Source organism: Brachycentrus maculatus, unplaced genomic scaffold (assembly GCF_059751285.1).
Source record: "Brachycentrus maculatus isolate JH-2025_06_01 unplaced genomic scaffold, ASM5975128v1 h1tg000046l, whole genome shotgun sequence".
In the NCBI taxonomy this organism is placed as follows: Eukaryota; Metazoa; Arthropoda; class Insecta; order Trichoptera; family Brachycentridae; genus Brachycentrus; species Brachycentrus maculatus.
The window spans coordinates 983,505-1,010,594 of record NW_028280800.1 but is presented as its reverse complement, the minus strand read 5'-3'; the positions used below and the strand labels follow the sequence as shown (position 1 = coordinate 1,010,594).

Genomic DNA, 27,090 nt, shown 5'->3' with positions numbered 1-27,090 from the left:
GAGGTCTAAGGTTCGATTCCCGGCGGAGTTAATAAAATAAACAAGCCAGTTTTTTTCAATTTCATCATTACAACTATTAACCCTTTATCCTCACCCAACGGTGCATAGGGCATTGCATCGTTTTGGCGCAGTGTTATCTTGATCGTTACTTATGCGAAGGCAAGGTGATCACTCCTGCGCTTCAGGGACCAGTCCAGGTTAATATGAAATAAATATTTCAGTGTAAAATCAGTAATCTGCATTTTCACCCCCTCCCTTCTGGGGGGGGGGTGAAACACGATAACCATTACACGACGGAGGTGGACTCTAATTTGGTTCAACGTAATCTAATGTTTCGTATTTTTTTAATACATCAATTTGCTTTCGTGAATTTTTTTTTTTAATTTTAGGACGTATCGTGCTAATTTTGAACACTTTATTTACCAACGAATTTTCCAAGACTTACCTTAAAAACTAAACAAATTGGTAGTAATAGCAAAAAAATGCGCATTTTTTCAAATATCCATAATTTATTTACCAATCGTTTGATTAATGTGATTTTTATAATTTATATTTGAAGCACTAATTTTGTGATTTTCCATTTTATAATTAAAATATAACTTTGTTTTAAAATAACTATAAATATTTTATTATAACTTAATTATAATGTCTAACGGTTTCGAAGCTAACCGCTTCTTTATCACTACCAGTTCGTATAGTTTTTAAGGTAAGTCTTGGAAAATTCGTTGGTAAATAAAGTGTTCAAAATTATCACGAAACGTCCTAAAAATAATTTTTAAAAAAATCGATCGGTGCGTGATCACGGTGCGCGTACATTCGATCACGCTAAACTTTCTTGGTCGCTTTTATCATTAAAAACCGGACTGCTGGACGGTAAAATTCCGTGTAGTGCAAGCGCTCAATCGGTGCTTGGTCGTTTACGGTTGGCAGCGAAAAGCCGACTAATCGGTAGTTAATGTGTTAAGATCAACGAATGCACGCATAGCTCTTATCTGAAATGGTTATTTTATTTATGTGCAAAAATTGCATATACTTATGAACATTTTTTATCTCTGTTTTTTTGCACCGTCATGCTCTTTCGTTCTCTTGAACTGCGTGATGCTACAACGCCATTCATAAATAAATATATATATTTTTTGAAATGGAAGGAAAATTTTTATGTTTATTGAATATTATTATGGAAGTCTGGGCGACGACCGTCATAGGCTGGTTTAAGTGATCACTTTACATATTATATTTTATTTTATTATATTTTATTATTTTATTTTAAGAATTTGAGTAGTGTGGTTGTCAATAATGGGTAGAATTGGTGAATGTTACACGTGTGTAAAGTGATCACTTATTATTTATTATTGAAACCCGACTAAAATAGTAATAACAATAACAAATTATTATCAATTTTTGCACTCATCTTTATTGAACAAATTTTCACATTGTTTCATTTTTATAAGTCGCTCACTCCTTTCAACAACGTCTTATATCAAAAAACTTAATTTTTCAGTAGATCGTTTTTAAAGTTTAAAAATATAATAAAATGTATTAAAAATAAATATCAAGCCACTTATTGAACTTTTTACTGTGCAACAGATCTTTTTAGGTAAAACCTGAATGTTTTTTCTCCATTTGAAAAATATTTTGTTTATTTACAAAAAATAATTAAATAATACCTTTTCTCCAAAATGCAAAAACAACACTTTCTGCCCTATAGCGGATAAATATTAGGTTTAAAATATGCCGCTTTTGCTGGGATATAGTACATTATCAGAGCATTCCAAAAACACGCACAACTGAAAATTGGCGATTTTTGATAAATGACGTTGTTGAAAGGAGTGAGCGATGTATGTATACATATATTTTTCTTCAGATGATAATAATTTAAAAATAAAACATTCATTGCTACTGTACTGTTATTTATCAATTGAATGTAAAAGTGATTTATATTTATATTGTAATAATTTATTTATACGTATCATGTTTAAAAAAAAATCGTTCCCTAATGAAGCATATGGAGTCCACAAACTGTCTCCGGGCTTTCCTGTCGGCTGCTAGCTCCTTTACATCCTCCCAAGTCAGATCCGCGTCACGAAGTTCTGACGAGAACTGCCGACGAATTGTAAACTATTTAAATTTTTGTTGACGCATGATGTACGTCAACAAAAATTTTAATAGTTTATAAGCCTCAGTTTCTAGTTCGTTGATCAATCACTACCGAAACGACGCGACGACTACTGTCTGAATTAATCTAACGCTCATGCTCGGTTAAAATTGTACGAAATAAATCCGATATCAATCGCCTTACTAAGCAGGTATTATGGTCATGTTTTGAGCTCTGATCCATGGAATTTTGAAATAGCGCGCAATTCTATTTTTTAAATAGGTTTACTAGGTACTTTTTGGTTCGTTTTTGAATTATGGCAACCCTGACTGATTTCATTTTCCTTTCGATTGCAGTGTGGCCAAAATGCACGGCGTCTCGGCGGGACCACCGAAGGATACCTCTGCAGGACCGCGCCAGAGGGAGGAGAGCACCTCGTCAGCCAGCACACGCCACCAGGGCGGCAGAGACGCCGGGGGGGCGCAGTGTTTAGCGACATTCTTACCCCCGGCCGCCGACACCGGCCCGTCCCTACCGCTCCATGCTGGCAACACCGCGCGCTATCGCGACAGCTGATTCCGGGCGGGAACGTTCGAATTTTCGTTTTCTCGCGAAAAGCGCGGCGCCATCTTGTTTTCTTACGATACATAAATTTTTGATATTTTCGTGTTCTTAAATGTAAATTTACCGCGACGCCTATTATAATATGACGTTATACGTGTTCAGTGTGTTAATGTTGCCAGAAATCGATTGACTGAAATATATTTTCCGAGATATTTATCTTAAGAATAGGTAGTGCATAAGTCGTGTCAATTTCCTATTCTGTAATGAAATTATGATAAAACCAGTGAACCTACGCACAATGGTGTAAAATTAACTGTTATTTTGTATTTTTATACGTAAAATAAAAATATAAATAAAAAATTTAGCAATATAAAACCGATTATTCTAAGACAATTCAAAGTTGTTTGATACTTTTGTAAAAATAAAAATCGTACTGCCATCAATTAAAGTTAACAAATAATTATAATTAATATATTTTGAGATGTCTTTTTGAGTGTATATATACAAATTACCATAGTGATTAATGCGTTTGACTCGTGACGATGGGCATTTTGTGAATGCGAGCGCGTCTGAACGGTTTCGGTGTGTGAAAATGTACCCTGGCACCTTGTTCAAGTGGCGGAGAAAGGGCTAGACCTCGGCGCGGGTAGATATGGCGAGCACTGCGGCCGGCTCACCCCTCAGCGAGCTCGGAGTGAAGGTGGAACCGGCTGCCAGAAACGTGTCCGTGACGCCCATCAACATGTCTGACTCCCAGCTAACTAACGGTGAGTTCGTCACACAGACAAAATCATCACAACCATATCGACGTGCCCTACGTAAAGTGCTCTAACTATATTTTTGTCAATTTTGAGATATGTGGTGTACGTTATCAACTGACCGTTATCTACAAATATAAATAAACTAAAAAAATATATAAAATAAAATACCCTTAGTTTTCAAGCGTATAAAACGCCATCTACATCGAATTTTCGAAATGAAATGAACTCCTAAAACGCTAACTACTTAATTTTGACAAAGCATAAAGTTTTAAAACTATTTAATACATTATTTTATCATGTTTTTTAATGTATAATACTAGTTTAGTAAAGTAACAGATTTGCAGATAGAGTTCTTTATGTAGGGGCCATCGATATAAAGCACTTTATGGTGATGTACATAGAATTGAATGAATAATTTGACTGTCTGTTGCCTTTTGTATGCTGACAATGCTGTTCTTCTTGCCGATAGCAGAAAAGACCTGCAGGCGTTGGTGACACAAGTGTATAATGTGTGCAAGGAACGTGATTTATTGATGAATGTTAGCAAATCCAATATTATGGTTTTTGAATGAGAAGAATTAGATCTGAATGTGAAATATTGGTATACGGAGAGATTTCGGAACAGGTGGATGAATTCGTATATTCGGGTAGTATGTTTTCTAGGGATGGAAAGATTGATAAAGACATAGAAAGGAGAATGAATGCTGGGAACAAAGTGAATGGTGCACTGAAATCAGTTATAGCAAATAAAAACCTTTCAGCGGAAGCTAAACTGGCAGTGCACAACGGAGTCCTGGTTCCAACTCTAATGTATGGAAGTGAAACATGGAGTTAGCAAAAGAAGGATGAAAGTAGACTGAATGGAGTCGAAATGCGATCTCTCAGAAGAATGTGCGACAAAACCATGCATAATAGATGTTCGAATAGTGAAATAAGGAAGGAATGCAAAGCTGAGATAAGCATTATCGATAAAATTAAGAAAAGTGTGAGATGGTTTGGACATGTAGAACGAATGAGTGAGGAAAGAACGGTAAAACAAATTTATGAGGCGAATGTAAGTGGAAAAAGGAGCAGAGATGCCAAATACTTGAAAGTGGTCAGATTAGGAGTCGTAACAATCGGCGGGTATGTATGAGGAGATGCATGAACGTGGAAGAGGCGAAGAATGTTTGCAAAGACAGAGTGGTGTGGCATTATATTCTCTCTGCCTACCCCTGCGGAGAAGCGGCGTGATGGTTAGTTAGTTAGTTAGTTACATAGAATTGTCCTGTGAATTGGTCCGCCTCCGTGGTGTAAAGGTTAGCGTGTTTAGCTACCGTGCTAGAGGCAGGGGCGTGCCTTCCATGTTAGCATAAGAGCAGTGCCTATCCTAACTTACCCGCGTGACATATAAAATTGTAACCAGCACCTACACTACCTTACTAAGTAGTACCAACTTACCTTACTACCTACCGTAGTAAGTAGTACCAACTTACCTTACTACCTACCGTAGTAAGTAGTACCTAGCTTACCTTACTACCTACCTCTCTCTCTGCTGCCCACCCTAATTAAATCTCTGTGCACGCCACTGACTGGATGTCCCGGGTTCGATTTCCAGGGGGGCTCAAATAAATATCAGTGATTTTTTCACTCTAATATTTGTTCAATATTACCCTGGACTGGTACCTGAAGTGGAGGGCTGATCACCTTTCCTTCACGTGTAAAAGATCAAGATAATACTGCGTTTATATGACGCAGTGCCCTATACACCATCGTTTGAGGATAAGGGTTTTGAAGTTGATTGAACCACCATAATATTTTCCCCAATTCATTAGCAGTGAAGCGCCCTTGAGGTAGTATTATACGAAAATGGCGATATATAAGTTACCCAAATTTATGATTATTATTAACTATTTAGAAAATATGACAAGACAAATAAGACAAATAAATGAACAATGTGACAAATCTTGATTGATATAAGATATTGAATCTATTACTTCTTACCTCATACCTCGTACTTAACACACATTCTTAACACATACCTCTTTTCGTCAAAAAAACTTTGATTATTATGCAACGAAGTTGTATTATCCATAGTCATTAAAAATGGAAACTAAATATAAATGAGCTATTCATAAATTCGTTCGCCTCCGTAGTGTAATGGTCAGCACGCTCGGCTACCGTTCTGGAGGTCCTGGGTTCGATTCCCAAGGGGGGTAAAATAAATATAAGTGATTTTTTCACTGTAATATTAATTCAATATTACCATGGACTGGTACCTGAAGCGGAGGGCTGATCACCTTTCCTTCATATGTAAACGATCAAGATAACACTGCGTTAATATGACACAGTGCCCTATGCACCATTGGGGTGCGGATAAGGTTTTTTTTTTATTTTTTTTTTATTCATAAATGGATAATGGAAGTGGGTAAATTTGAAATAGATGGTATCCTTTGGCCGTGTCGTATTTTGGAAGTTCGAAGTCGAGATTTTGTTCCAGAAGTATCTGCTCTTGCCTCAATCCCATAAGTGGGCATCGGTCGAACACATGTCTTGTATATTTTCATGTTACTTTCTATTCTCATGGGTTTGTTCCTCCACACCGAGTTTCTGAGGCATCCGGATATAACTGCAGCCTTATTAATTTGTTTCTGGGTCTCACCTTTGGGGATTTGATTGCAAGTTATAAACATTTTTTTTTCATATAGTTTTATAAATAAGTATTACAAAATGTATCAAGTTTTTTACTGACATTTCTTGTTTTGATGTTGTGTTATTTTATTTATACGTAGTAAGCATCATAAGGGTATCTTCGCACATGCCTTCCGCAATCGTTATCAGCAGGCCTGGGTGTCGTATATTATGGCCTATCCATTTGGCTCGCTGTTGTCACCTCCATTATCCATTTATTAATTTATTTTATTTTATTTTTTTACTATTAACATAAATTATACACCGCAGAACGGGTCTACTTGAACTTTGATGTGTTACTTGAGCCCAGTACAAAAAAATACTTAGATCTGTATTTGGTCAACAATAATGAATGTATCGACATGATTCATTGTTTCCCTGACAGGTGACACTTATTGTCACGATACATTCATTATTGTAGACCAAATACAGATTTTATTTTTTTTTAACACTCAAAGTTCAAGTAGCCCCGTTCTATGGTACATTTCTTTAAATCACAATTTTAAACATATTTAGAACAATTTTTTTGCAGAGACGCACCAAGCCTCCTTGTGTGTCTTATCGATGGAGTTCTTTTTGAATAAATTTTCTTATTGTTTTCAACAATATTTTAACCAAAAAAATATAAATACACACAAAAAAGAGAGAAAAATTATGAATATAAACATTTTACAAATTTCATAAAATTAACTCTTGATCATTCGCCCATTCCTTTATTTTGCCTTTGTTCCATATTTTATTTTGACCTCTAACATCCGTCGGCAACAAATTAAAAATGTTCGGAACGATAAATTGCAGTATTCGACTTAAGTAATTGTTTAAAAATTATTGTTGCAGTGTGTTAGGAGTTTGTCAACATTAAGTTTTGTATATTTTCCAGGCCAGTTCTCGTACAGCTCCCAGGGGGTGAGGATCAGCGTGCCCTCGCAGGAGCGCCCTCTGGACGAAGACTCCAACGACGCTGAAGTCTCCAGCATAGACTTCACGCAGCATCATTACCAGGTAGCTTCATCATCATACTTCTAGTATATTAACACATTATTGTTTTGGCATTCACGCTTCATCATCATACTTCTAGTATATTAACACATTATTGTTTTGGCATTCACGCTTCATCATCATACTTCTAGTATATTAACACATTATTGTTTTGGCATTCACGCTTCATCATCATACTTCTCGTATATTAACACCTTATTATTTCGGCATTCACTTTGTGGTGAGACATGATGATATTTAAATTAAAACACTCGTTTTTTACCACTTGTGTTATATTTATTTTGTTTTGAATATTGAAAGCATTAACTTTGTGGATCATATTGAAATATTATTTTGAGAAATAAAAAGACTTTGTTTTTTGATCCACTCACATTTTTACTAACCAACTAGTTTCGGCAACAACCTGTTGCCCTCTTCAGGGTTTAGTCTTCAGGGTCAGTCATAAATTAAACCCTGAAGAGGGCAACAGGTTGTTGCCGAAACTAGTTGGTTAATAAAAATGTGAGTGGATCAAAATACAAAGTCTTTTTATTTCTCAAAATAATATATATTTATTTTTATTTTAACGACTAGTTTCGGAAGCTACAGATGCTTCCATATTGAGTTTATATTTAGACCCGAAGATGGAACCACCTGTAGCTTCCGAAACAAGTCGTTAAAATAAAAATAAATATAACGCAAGTGGTAAAAAACAAGTGTTTTAATTTATATTTTATTAACACCTTCACTGCGTTCGATTTATTGCCAACAATCACGAGATGCTGACAAAATAGCAATTTTAAAAATGCTAAAATTATACCGGATATGCCAACACCACATACTGGCAACAAAAAAATGGGCCTTTGCGGATTTGATTCCGGTGAAAAAAAAATTTTTTTTTAAAGGAATAACCCGCAAAGCCTCAGCTTTTTAAATACTGGTTGTCTGCTGGTAGGATAGTAAGGATAGGGAATTTAAATGTGAAAAATACATCACAAACACCCAGACCAATTGAAAATTAAATTTAAAATGTTCACTTCCCATACACAGTTTTGTATGCATACACTCACTTCAGGATAAGTTACAAGGTTTAAATTGTTTAAAAAATAATTAATATATATATAAAAATAACTTTACTTATTCTGGGTAGCCCCTTGTTGACTATGTTTTTTTTGTTGTTTTATGTGTTGACTTTCATCCCAAGAGTCGGTCATCTTTATCAATTCATATTTTAATAAAATGTTGATTGGATAAACTAGCAGGTGAACATGAGGACGAAGAAGAAGCGGCCATCGTCCAGCTCGATGACGCCGATGAAGGAGGTGGCGCGCGAGCCGTCGCCCGCGGAGGGCCGCGAGCGCCCCATGTCCTGGGAGGGCGAGCTCTCCGACTCGGAGATGCTGGTGGACTCGGGCCAGCACGACCGCCAGCACGACAACTCCTACTCGCAGAGGTAAACAAACAACCCCCACGTATTCACTAGCGGGCCACAGGCGTAAGTAAACAATACCCATCTGAAATGTGCTTAAAAATCATCAGTCATCTGCATATTTGAACTCTAATTTTAATGCCAATTTTTCAATTGATGATTCTAATTTAATCATGTTTATTTTTTTCAATAGACTTCACGATGATGAACATGAACAAAAATACCTTATATTGATATCATTATTTAAAAAGCTAAACTGTTCGAAATCTTATAAACCTAAAAAGGTAATTCTATTCCCTGTCCTTTCCTTTTCTTCTTTTCCTATTACTGTCTCCTTTTCTCTTTACCCCATCCTTGTCTCATGTCTCTTCTTATATATAGACTTTTCTTATGCATAGGTGTGAAGAACTGTAATTGGTACTCATGATTTTATTTTTTGTATTCTGATTTATCATATATTGTAACTGTTGTTCTTCCTTCCAATAAAATTAAAAAAAAATAAAAATAAAAATAGAAAGAACATTTTTTTTAAAGTAAATAATGAAAGCTGTAAATGATATGGTAACTTTAAATCAATTGATTTTTTAACACGGGTTTTTTGCCATTTTATTTTGAAACTCAAACCATGTCAAAATTCAAATTATTGTGGTTCAAATTTAGAAATGTATTTTTACCGTATGATGAATCACAATGAAATAAATAATGTCTCTGGGACTTCCTGTCTCTGTCTCTAATTTTTTATTGGACCAGCTGGCTTCGCTCTGCCTTGGGATGGTACCGAATGTGCTGTCGACCCGTCTTACGCATTCAGCAGTGATAAGACATGCTGAAATAGTAAAATTTTATTTCATGGTATTTTTGACATGGATGTAAGAATTTTATTTATTGTTTCGGCATTAACTTTGTGGTAAGACATGTTACAATGATTAAACTCCATCCCTTGACTAACCCCTTCCCCTTACTTTCCCCTCTCCTTATTTATGGAACAATTTTATATTTTATATTTTAGTTATTATACAGACCTGAATGATGGAAGTTTAACTTCTGAAACATGTAGTCTATAATAAAACTCAAGTGGTAAAAAACAAGTGTTTTCTTTAATCATTGATGTAAGAATTAGTTTGTGTTGATTTCAGTCCGCGGGACAGCGAGGGCACGCTGGGCCCGTCCAGCCGGCAGAGCTCCGTGTCCTTCCAGAGCCTGCACGACCAGGACGCCCTCAACCTCAAGTTCCACCGCCCCACCCTGCAGCAGCACCAGCGGAGCCACAGCATGAACAGGGTACCCAACCATTCGCAATTCTCCTCTTCCACAGTAATATGTAATATGTTTCAACCGGAGTATGATATTGATGATCAGTTAAGTTTTAACTAACCATCACGCCGCTTCGCCGCAGGGTTAGGCAGAGAGAATAGAACGCCACACCACTCTGTCCATGCAAACATTCTTCGCCTCTTCCACGTTCATGCATCTCCTCATACATACCCGCCGATTGTTTCGACTCCTAACCAGACCACTTTCAAGTATTTGGCATACTTGATCGTGCCAAGTTTTTCTCGGTCTTCCCCTGCTCCTTTTTCCAACTACATTCGCTTCGTAAATTTGTTTTACCGTTCTTTCCCCACTCATTTGTTCTACATGTCCAAACCATCTCAACACACCTTTCTTAATTTTATCGATAATGCTTGTCTCGGCTTAACATTCCTTCCTTATTTCACTATTCGAACATCTATCATACATCATTTTGTCGCACATTCTTCTGACAAATTGCATTTCGACTGCATTCAGTCTAATTTCATCCTTCTTTTGCCAACTCCTTGTTTCACTTCCACACATTAGGGTCGGAACCAGGACTCCGTTGTGCACTGCCAGTTTAGCTTTCGCTCATAGGTTTTTATTCGCTATAACTGATTTAATTAACTATTTAACTTTTATTATACATAGTTAAATTAAGTTTCGCTTTTGTTTATCTCTAATTATATTGACCTTGAGTGTACGATGGCTGAAATTGAATTGCAGATGTCGGTGCTGTCCAGCGAGCTGGTAGACGCGCCGCCCAGCAGCGGCGAGCAGGCCATCAAGAACGTGCCCGTGAACATCATCCCCCAGTCCCTGTCCAACAAGATGGCCACCGCGCACGCCTTCGCCTGCATGAGGGAGCAGCTGGTGCAAAGTACCGTCATACCTGGTAACTTTCCTTATATTGACAATTATATACATGTGTCGGGTTGTGGTCCTGTGAACTCGCTCTACCACAATTTGATACCTATTTCTAATAATGAGCCGCTCAGGCTCACAGGAATAGTATGAAATTGAAATATTTCTGTAAATAATAAAAACACAAATGTTTCTCCTTTTATAAGAAAAAAAAACACTAAAAAAGCCTTCATAGTGTAATAGTCAACACGCTCGGCTACTGTACTGGAGGTCCCAAGTTTGATTCCCAGGCGAGGGGGTCAAATAAATATAAGTGATTTTTTCACTGTAATATTTATTCAATATTACCCTCGACTGGTACCTGAAGTGGAGGGCTAATCACCTTTCCTTCATGTTTTAATGATCAAGATAACACTGCTTTTATATGATGAAGTGCCCTATGCACCATTGGGTGCAAATAAGAGTTAGAAGAAGAAAGTAGAAATGTCTAGAAAATTAATTAAATTTTAATAAACTCTTGTAATTATTTTTAATAAATATACTCAAAGTGAAGTGTGTTGAATAAATGTAATTTGACACAAGCGATATTAGATCGCAAAGAAAGAATGACGTGACAATGATGTGGAAAAGCCCTGCATTTACCGCGTTCAACTGATAGTATTTTTTTTAAATTAAACACTTAATATAATTAAGTGTTTAATTAAAAAAAAAATTAAACACGATCAAGATACACAAAACTTGTGTCCGACCCATCACGACAGCAGACACCGCTGCCACAAAAAACGCGCTTAGAGTGTCAGAAATGAAGACTCTGAGAAGCATAACAGGCAAGAGTCTTCGAGATAGATTGAGAAATGCCAAGATCAAGGAAATATGCAAGATCGAAGATGTAGTTAGGTGGGGAAGGCAACGAAGATGACAATGGTATGCGCATGTGAGGAGAATGGAACCATCCAGACTCCCCCACATCGCATTGTACGGCCAACCCCATGGTAGACGACTCCCGGGCAGACCACCAAAGAGATGGGCCGATAGCTGGGAATCGACGTCGCAGGAGGCTAATCCCTCTTAAAAACAGGCCGTAAGGCCTATAATAAGAAGAAGAAGAAGAAGAAGACTTAATATAATACCACTCAATGAGTTTTTTTCATTACACACAACTAGTTTCAAAGCCTAACAGATGTTTTCATCCATAGATGAAAACATCTGTTAGTTTTGGAAACTAGTGTGTGTAATGAAATAAAACTCTTTAAGTGGTATTATACAAGTTAAAGCTAGATCAATAAATAATATACCTGATAGTAATTGCGTGGGTGTGTGCGTGTGTTCCAGACATAAAGCCGGAGCTGCCGCCCCTGCTGACGGACAAGCTGCTGAGCGGCTACTCGCTGCACAGCACGCCCAGCAACTCCCCGCTGCTCAACCGCCACACCAAGATAGTCTCCAACTCCAGCACCGACTCGGCCGTACACTCTGCCTACACTCACAGGTAGGAACGTCCTCCACCCATTCATCATAGATGCCCGTATTTTATTTTTACGGCTAATGCGTCTGCTGATGACAGTCAATAGTCCGCCTTCTCCTAAGGACTTTTACGTGGTTTCCTTCCAGCAATGAGCAAGTGCTGAGAAGTTCCTGATTGGCCCACACTAGATTATCCCTCCAGTTCCCTACACAGATTTAAATAAAAACATATTCTTTCTTTAATGTTTTTCGCAGATACTTTGTGGCACATTTTATAAACTTTATAAAATAAAACAACTTTGTTTTAACCACTTTTTATTGGTACACTTTTTCCAACCGGTTTCAACAAGAACCTTGTCATCCTCAGGGTTTATGTACTAATTCAAAAACATTGAAATACTCATAGTTAGGGTATAGATAATTACCCTTCCCTTACGATACCAAAAACTTCCACGCACTCCGTACACCATATGAAAATGTGATATAAAAAACGGGAGAAAGCTCCTTAATGTTGCTTTTATTAAGCATTGCGCAGCGAATACGTCCACTCCGGATGACAACATCGTGAGCTACAAATAGAATCGTCCAAAAACAATATGAAACATATCCATTTAGTTAGAAGAAACAAAAATCCGCATAATGATCTATAAACCTATTATTTTTTGACATCTCATCAAAGATGAAGAAGAATATGGAAGTCTGGGCATTTACGGGGCTTACGACCGTCATAGGCTGGTTTGAGTGATCACTTTACACACGTAACCAGCCTATGACGGTCGTAAGCCCCGTAAATGCCCAGACTTCCATATTCTTCTTCATCTTTGATGAGATGTCAAAAAATAATATGAAAATAACTCCTGTAATTGGAGATAATCCAGATTTTGTGAACTTTGGTTTGGAAGTATTTGGACACACTCAAAATGTTGTATCTATAAACCTTGTACATAATAAGCAAGGTAAATAATAAATGTATTTCCGTCTGAAAAAAAACTTTATGATAAAATAACTAGTGGTGGTAATTGAGTCTCTGTTTGTCCAGTGTATACAGCAGCCCGTCGGCGAGCCCCGGAGCCACCCGGCACGCCCCGTACACGCCCTCGCTGTCCCGCAACAACAGCGACGCCTCGCACTCCTCCTGCTACTCCTACAGCTCCGAGTTCAGCCCCACGCACTCACCCGTCCAGGCAAGTCCACCAACCCTTCAACTTATCCGCTGACAAATTGTCATAACCTATGTGTTTTCTCATAACACTTGATAATAATAATAATAATAAAACCCTTATCCGCACCCAATGGTGCATAGGGCACTGTGTCATATAAACGCAGTGTTATCTTGATCGTTTACACATGAAGGAAAGGTGATCAGCCCTCTTCTTCTTTACGAGCCCTCTGACTTCCACTGCTGGGTATAGACCTCTTCCCCTTCTTTCCATTCACTCCGGTTGGTTGCTGCTTGCAGCCAGTTTTTACCCCCTACAGCGACAATATCATCAGACCATCTCTTTTGGGGTCTTCCAACACCTCTTTTGCTCTCCCAAGGTCTCCATCGTAAAATTCTTGGGGTACATCTTGTGGGGGGACCCCAAGAACTTTTAACTTCTATCTGCATCAAAATGATGTATAGGGCATCCCATCGGGTCAATATGGTATTGAATTGATCACTAAATGCATAAAGGCAAGGTGATCAGTCTTGTGCTCCACCTTCTTGGAGAGGGGGGAACGGACTTAATACGTGAAGAATATTATTGCTATATGAGAAAGAAAATTAAGTTTAAATAGGAGGTGAGAAAAGGAGCAGAAAATAGCAGCTACCGCTAAGGCACTTGGCGTTGCATACCAGACTGACCAGAGCATTTCGTCGTAACGAACCATGTTACGATGCGAGCATTCAGGCAGTCAGTACAGCGAGCCGAGCGCTCCATCCATAGTTTCAGATGCTTGCTGATGTTCGCCACGAGCAATGTTTCGACAAAATGCTCCGGGCAGTCTCCACCTTTAAATTGTACAAGATCATTGAGGGACACCGAGTGTCTATTGTATGTACTGTTTAAGTATTGACATTTTGTGTAATTTTTTTTTTTTGTAATAAAAGAGAAATATTTGTGTTTTTATTATTCACAAAAATACTTTGATTTCATACTATTTCACAGTGATGATGTTAACATTTATTTTTGGGTTTACACAGTGATGATATTGGCATTTATTACTGTTTATTTTTATTTTTTTAAAGAGAAGTATTTGTGTTTTTTTTTATAATTTACAAAAATACTTGGATTTCATACTATTTCACAGTGATGATGTTAACATTTATTTTTGGGTTTACACAGTGATGATATTGGCATTTATTACTGTTTATTTTTATTTTTTTAAAGAGAAGTATTTGTGTTTCTTTTTTATAATTTACAAAAATACTTGGATTTCATACTATTTCTGTGAGTCTAAGCGGGTCATTATTAGAAATAGGTATCCAATTGTAATAGAGTGGGTTCAAACCGAGAAACTCTGACTCGAGAGTCCGCGAAACTAACCACGGGACCACAACCCGACACATATAGTTTTTGTAGACCAGTTGATGTCACCTCTTTTCCTAATCAACCATAAAAAAAATGAATCGGCCCTTGAATTTCATCTGCAATGTGGTTGTTTGTTCACTGTGTCGAAAGTCCCAGTGTTTTGTTGGAATTTAGATGTTGGCAATACCCAAACAATCGATATCCAGACAATAATAATAATAAAACCCTTATCCGCACCCCAATGGTGCATAGGGCACTGCGTCAAATAAACGCAATGTTATCTTGATCGTTTACACATGAAGGAAAGGTGATCAGCCCTCCGCTTCAGGTACCAGTCCAGGGTAATATTGAATAAATATGACAGTGAAAAAATCACTTATATTTATTTTACCCCCCTTGGGAATTGAACCCGGGACCTCCAGAACGGTAGCCGAGCGTGCTGACCATTACACTACGGAGGCGGACAAATAAATCATTATTATGATGTTCCGATATCTAGGGCCGGCACCTGGCGTCACACGCGGCGCTGTTCCGCTCGGAGCACGCGGGCGTGGTGCGGCAGGGCACTCTGGAGGGCAGCGTGGTCGCCGACAGTGGCAGCCCTGACCACCAGGGGGTGAGCCGGCAGCAGCTCATCAACAGGTGAATATGACGACGGCTTAGTCCAGCGATTGGCAAACTTATCAGCCAAAAAGCCAAAAATGCACCATAATAATAATATAATAAAACCCTTATCCGCACCCCAATGGTGCATAGGGCACTGCTTTATGTGAACACAGTGTTATCTTGATCGTTTGCACACGAAGAAAAGGTGATCAGCCCTCCGCTTTTAGGTACCAGTCCAGGGTAATATTCAATAAATATTACAGTGAAAAAATCACTTATATTTATTCGACCCCCCTGGGAATCGAACCCGGGACCTCCAGAACGGTAGCCGAGCGTGCTGACCATTACACTACGGAGGCAGACAAAAAAATGCACCTTACAAGGATTAAAAGAATTGTTGAGAGCCAAATCTGTTTGCAATTCTAGTACATATTTATTACAATTTTAGACTTTATGTATTAATTTTAAATCAAACACAGATTTTTGGAGTCTACTAAATTCTATTTTTATTGACAAAAACACATAAAAAAATTATATTGTGACAATTGTTTCTGTGTTTGATTTAAAATTAATACATAAATTAAAATGGAATTCTACAAATTGTTTCTGTGTTGTGACTGTGTTTGATTTAAAATTAATACATAAATTTAAATGGAGTTCTAAAAATTAAACGCCAAATCAATAAATAATTTTAGATCTTTATTAAATTATGAGTATATTCAATAAAACTCAATTTCACAGTTGACAATGATTTTTAAAAAATCTTTTGAAAATAAGGTCTTTTCCTTAGGTTGTCCCGTCCCTCTTCCAGGCATTTTCACAAATAAGCATATCAGGCAAGAGTCTTCGAGATAGATTAAGAAATGCCAGGATCAGGGAAATATACGAGATCGAAGATGTCGTTAGGTGGGGAAGGCAACGAAGGAGACAATGGTATGCGCATGTGAGGAGAATGGAACCATACAGACTCCCCCACATCGCACTGTACGGCCAACCCCATGGTAGACCACCAAAGAGATGGGTCGATAGCTGGGAATCAACATCGCAGGAGGCTAATCTAATTTTAACTATTCTGTATAATAATGTCATCTTGACCTGTTTCCAGCCCGTGCCCCATCTGCGGAGACAAGATCTCCGGCTTCCACTACGGCATCTTCTCGTGCGAGTCGTGCAAGGGGTTCTTCAAGCGCACGGTGCAGAACCGCAAGAACTACGTCTGCCTGCGCGGGGCCAACTGCCCCGTCACCGTGGCCACGCGCAAGAAGTGCCCCGCCTGCCGCTTCGACAAGTGCCTGCACTGCGGCATGAAGCTCGAAGGTACCTGTCCATCAGCATAAAGGCTTCTTCTCCTTCTTTTTGTAGATCCTAGGGATCTGTTTGTGCCTCCGCATGTCACAAAACTTAAATTAAAAATGAAAAGGTATCAAATTGTGGTAGAGTGTGTTTGAACTGAGAAACTCTGACTCAAGAGTCAGCGACGCTAACCACGGGTCCGCAACACCTTCGTTATTATTTCTTGCTCCTTATTCACCTTCCTTATTCCTTAGGATCCTCCCAACACTTGTATCATGACTCCGACTCATGTATCCGAGTGTATCACGATGTGGTGGTTTGATTTCAGCCATCCGGGAGGACAGGACGCGGGGGGGCCGCTCCACATACCAGTGCTCGTACAGCCTGAGCGGGGCCGCCTCCACCTCCTCGCTGCTCGGGGCCGGCCTGCCCTCGGGGCCCCTGCGCCACGCCACCAGCCTCACTTCCGTAAGTCTCGCGTGATCGATAATCCTCAAATTATCCGGAACATTGGTCTGTATGTTCCCGATAGTTACCTAAGACAGCGTCGGCATAGATTGTTTCACATTTACTATAATGTATAAGGGTTTGAAAATGTATGATGAGATGCCTGAATGTATGAAGAATGAAAAGAGTGAATGAATTTAAAAACAAATGTTTTGTTTACTGTAAAAAATGAATGTACTGCTCGGAATGGCAGGAGCTATATTCAATAAAATGCGCAAAGTCTGGGACTCACTGCTTTACTCGACAAAAACCAAGTGTCGTCTCTTTAACGCCTGCATCCTAACAGTGTTGCTGTACGGATGTGAGTCGTGGCACCTCACCAAAGCTCAAAACAAGAAACTAGCAAGTTTTGAAAATAGGTGCCTGAGGCGAATACTGGATATAAAGTGGTATGACTTGGTCAGGAATGACGATGTGAGGAGAAGAACTCAACAGCCGCTCATACTGGAAGTCCTGAAGAGGAGAAGGTGGACATGGTTGGGACATGTCCTTAGAATGCCACCTGAGAGCATCAACTCCTCATGTCTCTTCTTCCAACCCCGAGGATTCCGGCGCCCCGGAAGGCCGCTGACGACCATTCACCGACTATACTCAGCGGAACTTCGAGATGCCGGACTGACTTGGGAGGAAGCCAAGGAGATGGCGCGTGACAGAGTGACTTGGTGACATCTCGTGTTGGCCGTATGCTCCACCTATGGAGCGAACATGGGAAAAAAAGAAGAAGAATAGTTTATATTAGTGTAATATAAGCTAATTAAAGAAACAAATAAAAAAATGTTGTAGAAAAGACAGTGAATTCGGAGAATAGAATGAACGGTTCACTGAAATCACGCTTATCCTTTGAAAGTACATACAAATTGTCCTATATACTATTACGTCTTTACAGGTACATACCTTGAGATTGTAATAATATTTTATAATAAATTATTATCATTTTCCTCCTCGGCAGGTGAACGGCCCCTCCTCGCACCTGTCCTACAGATCGCACCACGACCTGCACTCGGCCTCCATGCAGAGCAAGGAGCAGAGCCCGGGCCACCGGGACCCCATGGGCGTTCCGCAACTGCTGCAGGTAAATTTGCTTCTTTTCACTCAACGTTTGTTCAGCCGGCGTAATGGCCATCACTCGACTTGACTATGTGCAGTGTTAAAGTTATTTATATGTATTTATATCTCAAGATAGATGAAGAAGTGATCATTCTACCATTCATCATTCTACCCTTGAATGGCAACCATACATACTACTCAAATTTCTTATATATGTATATGCTAAAATTGCTAAAGACTTTTTTTATTGTTGCAAAAAATGGTCCTTTCATTAGGTGTGTACAAAAAAAACAATATTTTTCTCAAATATTGATCAATTTTAGTATTTTTTTCTGGTGTTTGTGGAAAAAAGTACTTAAATAAAATTTTGTATTTTTTATAAACATAAATATAAAACATATTTTAAATGCAATATGAGAAAAAAAATATTAAAATTTTCATTCACAAGAATGTGTCGAGAAATCGTCTCATTCTCGGGAGTTTTCACTATCTTTATAAAATTAAACAACTTTGTTTTAACCACTTTTTTATTATGAGTACACTTTAACCCACCGATTTCGACAAGAACCTTGTCATCTTCAGGGTTTATCAAATTCTAAAACATTAAAATACTCACAATTAATTACATTCCCTTACCAAAAACTTCCACACATGGTGTGTGGAAGTTACCACTATCGATTGGTAAACATATAAATTTTATTCTCACTATCACTACTTTGGGTATAACAAACGTGTTCATGCACTTTCAACATCACTATTGGACAAATCTGACATTTTTACAACGGAAAAATGCATTTTTTTTAAATTTCACTAAAATATAGTTAAATTTGTTTATTTGTGAATATTATTGCCCAATCAGAACTTTACAAACGCCCACGCTGCGACACAACCAGCTCGACCATGAAAACAAACTGAAAATGAAAAAGATATTTTTTTACGAAATCTATATATGTATTTGTATGCAATTGTCCGCCTCCGTAGTGTAATGGTCAGCAGGCTCGGCTACCGTTCTGGAGGTCCCGGGTTCGATTCCCAAGGGGGGTAAAAATAAATATAAGTGATTTTTTCACTGTAATATTTATTCAATATTACCATGGACTGGTACCTGAAGCGGAGGGCTGATCACCTTTCCTTCATAAGTAAAACGATCATGATAACACTGCGTTTATAAGACACAGTGCCCTATGCACCATTGGGGTGCGGATAAGGGTTTTATTATTATTATTATATATGTATTATGAAGATTGAAATCATGTAAAAATAATTAAAAATCAAACTCATCTTTTCTAGGTTTTATTATCATTAAGACAAAGTTACATATAAATATCCACAGATGTACTTCCTTATACAAGTTGCGAGTGTTTTTGCCTAGAATTTTCACTCATGAATTACATGAAATTATAGTAACTTTAAACATAAAGAGTAAAACCACTCACAAGTAGGCATAGGCTATAAAACTTATAAAGTTGAAGCCTGAGTAGGGACATGATAAACGGTGTTGCATAAGCCGTAGCTAGATTTCAGAGTCACTTGGACGTTAGGTAATTAAAAAAAAAAATGCCATACAAGTTACATCATACCAACTGACAGATTGACTTTGATATTCATTAACGTCGATACTCAATTTGATGTAAATTCGCACTGACGTTCATAGACGTATTCCAGAAAGGTTAATACCAGAAAGGTTAATAGATGTATTCACATTTTGCGTTAATGTGGGTTCCACACTTTGGCGGTTTTCCATGTATGTGTTACCAGTATATTATTGTTGTCCAGGAAATAATGGACGTGGAGCACCTGTGGCAGTACAACGAGAGCGAGCTGAGCCGCATCAGCCGCGGGCAGCCGCCGGCCGCCGCGCCCGACAACCCGCTGCTTCGCGGCGCGCGCCCGCCGCCCGACTCGGGCCCCGACTTCCTGGCCAACCTGGGCAACATCGCCGACCACCGCCTCTACAAGATCGTCAAGTGGTGCAAGAGCCTGCCGCTCTTCAAAAACATATCCGTGAGACGCTCCTCCTTCCCCTTGCTATACAACTCCTAGGTCACATTCATCTTCAAACGCTTTTGCAATAATGTATGGAAAAATCGTAATATTTATATTTGTATTTTTAATACAATTCATTATATTTTTTAATTTAAAAAACGATCTCCTGAAAAATCAAGTATTTTGATATATGACGTTGTTGAAAGGAGCGAGCTATATGTGATACAACGTCACGGAAGTATGTATTTTAGAGTTGAATTACGGCATTCCGCAAGTGTGGCAAGTTTACCTGCGGACGTGAACCGGGGCGCATTGTAATGCGAGGTTTGTCCCCAGATCGACGACCAGATCTGCCTGCTGATCAACAGCTGGTGCGAGCTGCTCATGCTGTCCTGCTGCTACCGGGGGGTCAGTACGCCGGGGGAGGTGCGCGTGAGCGGCGGCAGCCGCGGCATCACCCTGCAGCAGAGTAACAGGTCACTCGAGTTATATATAAGGCACTTGCTTCTTTACACCAGTCAATTGCTTTTTCATATAATACAATGGATAAATATCACGATGTGTGATTATTGGCTAATAAATTAATATGAAAAATCACAAGACTATCGGTAACATTTTTATTGAAATCTGTAGAGAATTAATGGGGATATGAAGGTTTAAACTTTAGATATTTGAATAAAACGAAAAACGTGCGTTCGCATATGTCATCAAATTTCCGTCATCGAACGTTTAATGACGTCATATGGTTATTGTTTATGGTTTATTAAAGCCCACAGTTGGTATTCCGATAGAGTATTTATTTTAAAATCATACAAAATTGGATCTGGCAGATTTTGAAAGTAGGCGACACAATTATAACACAGAATGATAAGTCTGTTCTTGATGTGTTTTGACAGGATGGGCCTAACGCCTTGTATAGAGAAGATGCTGCACTTTACGGATAACCTGAGAAGGCTGAAGGTGGACAGATACGAGTATGTGGCCATGAAGGTCATTGTGCTGCTCACTTCAGGTGAATATCAACTTTGTCTTTTTTTCTTCTCATTCTTCTTCTTCAATGGTGCATAGGGCACTGCACCATATAAACGCTGTGTTATCTTGATCATGACCACATGAAGGAAAGGTGATCAGCCCTCCGCTTCAGATACCAGTCCAGGGTAATATTGAATAAATATTAGAGTGAAAAAATCACTTATATTTATTATATTAAACCCTCCCTGGGAATCGAACCCGGGACCTCCAGTACGGTATCCGAGCGTGCTGACCATTACACTATGGAGGCTGACTTTGTGTTTTAGCCACATTTAACTTTTGCAATGGTCTTTGAAGGCAAGAAGACAATGGTATGGTGAGGAGAATGGAACCGTCCAGACTCTCCAACATCGGATTGCACGGCCAACCCTAAGGTAGACAGTTCACTGGTCACCAAAGCGATGGATTGGCAGCTGGGATCGACATTGCAGAAGGCTAATCCCTCTTAAAACAGGCCACAACGCCTACACCAGGAAGATTTAGTAGTAAAAGTCGCTAACTCTTCTACTTCTTCTAACCCTTATCTGCACCCAACGGTGCATAGGGCACTGCGTCAATACGATGCATTGCCCTACTTACATAAAGGCAAGGTGATCACTCTTGCGCTTCAGGGACCAGTCCAGGGTGATATAATCAAATATTAGTGTAAAATCACTAATATTTATTAACACCCATCCCTGGGAATCAAACCCGGGACCTCCAGAACGGTAGACGAGCGGGCAGACAATAAAATACATGTGGAAAAAACTATATAGTTGTTATTTTCTTATATAAAATGCAGTTCTATGAAGAAATGTTAGACTTCCATGTTCTTCTTCATCTATGTTGAGATGTCAAAAAAATTGTATGAGGAATAACTCCCATAATTGGAGATAATCTTGATTTGTGAACAAGTATCCAAACACACTCAAAATGTTGTAAAGAAATGTCAGTACAAAACTTCAATCCTCTAATTAGAACAAAGATAATTTGTGTGTTGCCATTTTCAAGGTCCCGAAATTGACGATTGTTTTTTTGTGTAACTCTTCAAGTGTATGTGTGGAAGAGCAAAGAGTGTGACGGAGTTTGTGTCTCGTTTCAGACACCTCGGAGCTCCGGGAGCCGGACAAGGTGCGCGCCTCGCAGGAGAAGGCCCTGCAGGCGCTGCAGACCTACACCGTGGCCCACTACCCCGACACGCCCGCCAAGTTCGGGGAGCTGCTGCTGCAGATACCCGACCTGCAGCGGACCTGCATGGTAACCTCCTCTATCTTTGAATTACCTAATAAAATCTTAAGTTACATCTACCTCAATATGTACATATTAACGAAATTTCGTTATATAAATGCATTTTTGTAAGAAAAACTTGGTCTAGGGAGTAAATTTCAATTTTTTTTTCGATATACATACGTCATTTTTCGCTTTATTGCGTTTCTACTGTATATGTTCTTTTTCATAATATTTTGAGAGCATCCAAATTTTGGATCCACAAATTATGGAATTTTTCCACTGTGGAATTATTTAATAGACTGATTGCTCTAATTGGAGTCCTGGTTCCAACTCTAATGTATGGAAGTGAAACATGGAGTTGGCAAAAGAAGGATGAAAGTAGACTGAATGCAGTTGAAATGCGATCTCTCAGAAGAATGTGTGACAAAACGATGTATGATAGATGTACGAATAGTGAAATAAGGAAGGAATGCAAAGCTGAGATAAGCATTATCGATAAAATTAAGAAAGGTGTGTTGAGATAGTTTGGACATGTAGAATGAATGAGTGAGGAAAGAACGGAAAAACAAATTTATGAGGCGAATGTTAGCGGGAAAAGAAGCAGAGGAAGACCGAGAAAAACATGGCACGATCAGGTATGCCAAATACTTGAAAGTGGTCAGGTTAGGAGTCGTAACAATCGGCGGGTATGTATGAGGAGATGCATGAACGTAGAAGAGGCGAAGAATGTTTGCAAGGACAGAGTGGTGTGGCGCTCTATTCTCTCTGCCTACCCCTGCGGGGAAGCGGCGTGATGGTTAGTTAGTTAGTTAGTTAGGAATTATTTATATGAGGATATAAATTTTTTTATTGAAAAGTTACAATTACCCCAATATGATAGAGATAAACATTGCCAGAATCAAAAGTACGTTTTCTAAAAAATACTAAAATCTAGCTACAACTTATGCAACACCGCTTGTCTTGGCCATATTTAGGCTTCAACTTCCTATATCTACTTGTGAGTGGGTTTACCCTTTATGTTTAAAGTTACTATAATTTTGTGTAATTCCTGAAAGAATAGAAATGTGCACACCATAAACAATGTGTTAATTAACACATTGTTTGCGGGGAACGCTTAAAAGCGTCTTCTACAAACTGTCGGGAGACGCCATCAAGCGTTCTATTGCTTACTTTTGATAGAGCGCAAGAGAAGCCAATAAACATTGTACAGATGGGAATTGGGTTTGCGGTTACTTGTGATTAGTATACAGTGGAACCTCTCGTAACGAGCGTAATTCATTCTAGAATTATAGTCGTTAAGCGAAACATTTTTTGTTTTGACTGGCACAGAAGTCCCCGGCTCACAAGTGAATATCTTGAAAAAGAGACTTTCCCTTTGCGTGCGAAATGTCGTTTGTTAAGGTAGCATTTTTTTCACTTTTTTTTGCTCGTTGTGTGAATTTTTCACTATGGGAGGTGCTCGTTACGGTTTCACTGTACTGAGAGTCGGGTGGTACTGTCTGAGTGTAATTAGAGCCGGGGTCGGCGAAAAAACCGCCCGATAACAATGTGATAAGGAGCTTCCGGTATATTATTTAATAATAATAATAAAACCCTTATCCGCACCCCAATGGTGCATAGGGCACTGCTTCATATGAACACAGTGTTATCTTGATCGTTTTACACACGAAGGAAAGGTGATCAGCCCTCCGCTTCAGGTACCAGTCCAGGGTAATATTGAATAAATATTAGAGTGAAAAAATCACTTATATTTATTGACCCCCCTGGGAATCGAACCCGGGACCTCCAGAACGGTAGCCGAGCGTGCTGACCATTACACTACAGAGGCGGGCATTATTTAATGTTTTTCTAACGGATTATTATGTAATGTTTTTCTTATTATTCCAGGTTGGCAAGGAAATGCTCAACCCCACGAATAAATCCAAAGACGGCGAAGGTCCGAGCTTCAACCTGCTCATGGAGCTGCTCCGCGGAGACCACTGACCATTCCTCTCATCCCCATCCATCATCATCATCATCACTCGCCACCCTCCGACATCCATTCTATTTATTAATCATCGAAACGCCGCCATTGTACAAGGAAAAACATCGCCATAGTTAATTTCACCTTTTTGTGTCCTTTCCGCATCGAAATCGGCCACATCCGCAACATGTGAATCGGAAGTATAGTGGCTCTACCATAATTTTGTCAAATCTAGTTTTCACTAGGAAAAAATTGTTTTTACTGAATTTGGTTTCAAACGGTTTTTTATATATCGTAGGTACGACTAGTAGGAGAAAGTGACCAACTAACAAAACGTAAAATGTTCAAGAAGTCCATTTGAGTAACTTTTGCTTTGCAAGAAGGTAAACATCAATGCAGTTAATCATTTTGAAAAATCAATTTATTACACTTCCAAGTTTAAAATCCTATGGGATTTTTTTCAGGGCAATATTAAGCTAGTACAGATATCAAATAGTCAACGATCAAGTTTTTGTAAAAAAATGCACTTGGTCACTTTCTCCTGTATGACTACGATATACACTAAGATCTCACTTTGCGTCGTAGATACGTTCCAAAAGATTCCCCGAAATTTAAATTTACAAAACGGGAAATAACCTTTTAGAAAATTTAAAAATGATTCTCTGAATAATAATTTTAAAAAAATAACGCAATTCGATAAAATAATGAAGCACAGCAAAAATGAGTCTTAATTCAGTAACGACGCAAAGCGAGGTCTACATAATAATCGAGTGTATACATGTTATAACATATATGTGCAAATATGTTAAAGATGAAAATAAAATTCACAATGAAACAAAATGTATAATTCGCGGATGTGGCTGATTTTGATATGGAAGGAAACTTTTTTGACATGTTTTTCACTCTTTTTTTTTAAATAACTGACTTGCCTTCTCCACGTTATATATTAAAAATTGGAGAGAATTTTGTCACATCATTAAATCTTGCCTCAGGACTAATGTTGAAAATTGTTAATCAGCAAATTCAATAGCAATATTTCCTCTAGTTCTAGACTATGACAAGTCCAAAATTCTATGTTTTATTTTTTTCGAGATATGAGATACAAACGTTCAGAATAATATTTTTGTGCTAGGTAAAAAATATCTGAATAAAAAAATGTCTAAACGAAGCTAGATATCCATTTGGCTTTGAATGTCATTTTTTGATTTGTGATACTCGACTGGGGGTATAGTTTCGCTTGTGTGCATCAAGTGTATTTAGCGAATTTGAAGGAATTGGTAACAAAATCGGCAATCTCCAATTTATTCCGTAACCTAAATCTTCAAGCATTACAACAGTTTCGATTGAAAGAGAATGTAATTTTATATGCAATATTTTTTAACTTTGTTTCATTCAATTTTGAACCAAAAACCTTTCGATATATAATTCTTAGATGAGGATACATTCAATTGTCAATTTTTATTTATTAATATCTATAAATAAATAAATAAAAATAAGAAACAGCTCCTACCCCCCTCTTCAACCTTCAACGTCCCAAGGACACAACACTAAAATTTAGACTTGGCTTCACATACGGTGTTCGAAAATGATGCTGAATGCATCGAAACACGTGTCACAATAGATTTGATGAAATAGTGGTATTTACTATGTAAAACTTTCATTCAAAATTACACGTCTTCTTCCTGGCTACATCCCAACTTATCGTTTTTGTAGACTGTTGGGGTCAGCTCTCCTCGTCCTCAGGTTGTAGGTCGTTCTGTCGTGGACAACGTCACCTAGGCCATGTCTTCCAACCATGCTCTCTCTTTGAGGCATTTAGTCTTCCTCTAGATATCGCTCGCTCCTTTCAAGAACGTCATAAATCAAAAATCGTCAATTTTCAGTTGTACGTGTTTTCGGAATGCCCAGAAATGTACTATATCCCAGCAAAAGAGGCATATTTTTAACATAATATTTACCCGCTACAGGGCAGAAAATGTTGGTTTTGCATTTTGAAGAAAAGGTATTGTTTAATTATTTTTTTAAATAGACTAAATATGTTTCAAATGGGTAAAAAACCTTCAGGTTTTACCTAAAAAGATCTGTTGCACAGTAAAAAGTTTAATAAGTGGCTTGATATTTATTTTTGAGACATTTTGTTATATTTTTAACCTTTAAAAACGTTCTCCTGAAAAATCTAGTTTTTGGATTTATGACGTTCTTGAAAGGAGTGAGCGATATGTCAAATTAAAATTTGGGCTGTTATGTTTTATACCTGTCAAGCCTCGCGACCATATTTTGCGCTTTGTTACCAATTGCCTGTTTGATATTTTTCCCCGTATGCGCAAGATCGATATCCCCCTGAATGGGCCACGTATCCTCATGTCCGACTCGACGCAAGCACGTTTTGATATTCCTAGTGATAATGTGAAGTGCCCGGTGCTAAAAGCTTCTATTTGCCATAACGATAAGCGGCCGCGCTGGCGACGTTGACCTTATATTCCCCTTTTGTACTCTTGTTGAAATAACGACATATTTTTATATGGCGCGTAAAAAATACCGCGTCACGGAAAGACTGCCTTTTGTACGCTGTTTACACCGCTATTATTATAGAATAGTAAGTTAAGGCTACGTCTAGATAGGTTTAGTAACTTCAAAGTCTTTTATATAATATATATTTATATTTTATAACTTTTTACGACTACGGTAAAGGTAGCTATAGATGTAATTTATAATGATATGCGATATTAGACCTAACGTTATGATTTGAATAAGCGTAATATTCTATAAAAAGTGTATTTGATATCTGTTTTTTTTATATACGTACATGTATCTAC

The 27,090-nt window shown here is 38.3% G+C and overlaps 1 protein-coding gene across 1 annotated transcript in view; it reads left to right on the top strand.

Moving 5' to 3' along the window:
* Nucleotides 1-25,774, top strand: part of Hr39 (Nuclear hormone receptor FTZ-F1 beta) — a 45,033-nt gene extending 19,259 nt beyond the window's left edge. The window contains exons 2-17 of the mRNA XM_088277569.1: nt 2,452-3,426; nt 6,971-7,092; nt 8,328-8,521; nt 9,634-9,778; nt 10,517-10,685; nt 11,987-12,143; nt 13,158-13,302; nt 15,131-15,273; nt 16,343-16,554; nt 16,859-16,998; nt 17,987-18,109; nt 19,861-20,088; nt 20,407-20,546; nt 20,967-21,082; nt 22,184-22,338; nt 24,199-25,774. Of these exons, the coding sequence (XP_088133695.1) occupies nt 3,312-3,426; nt 6,971-7,092; nt 8,328-8,521; nt 9,634-9,778; nt 10,517-10,685; nt 11,987-12,143; nt 13,158-13,302; nt 15,131-15,273; nt 16,343-16,554; nt 16,859-16,998; nt 17,987-18,109; nt 19,861-20,088; nt 20,407-20,546; nt 20,967-21,082; nt 22,184-22,338; nt 24,199-24,294 (2,400 nt within the window). The 5' untranslated portion in view covers nt 2,452-3,311 and the 3' untranslated portion in view covers nt 24,295-25,774. The remainder of the gene's footprint in view (nt 1-2,451; nt 3,427-6,970; nt 7,093-8,327; nt 8,522-9,633; nt 9,779-10,516; nt 10,686-11,986; nt 12,144-13,157; nt 13,303-15,130; nt 15,274-16,342; nt 16,555-16,858; nt 16,999-17,986; nt 18,110-19,860; nt 20,089-20,406; nt 20,547-20,966; nt 21,083-22,183; nt 22,339-24,198) is intronic.
* Nucleotides 25,775-27,090: the final 1,316 nt, after the last annotated feature.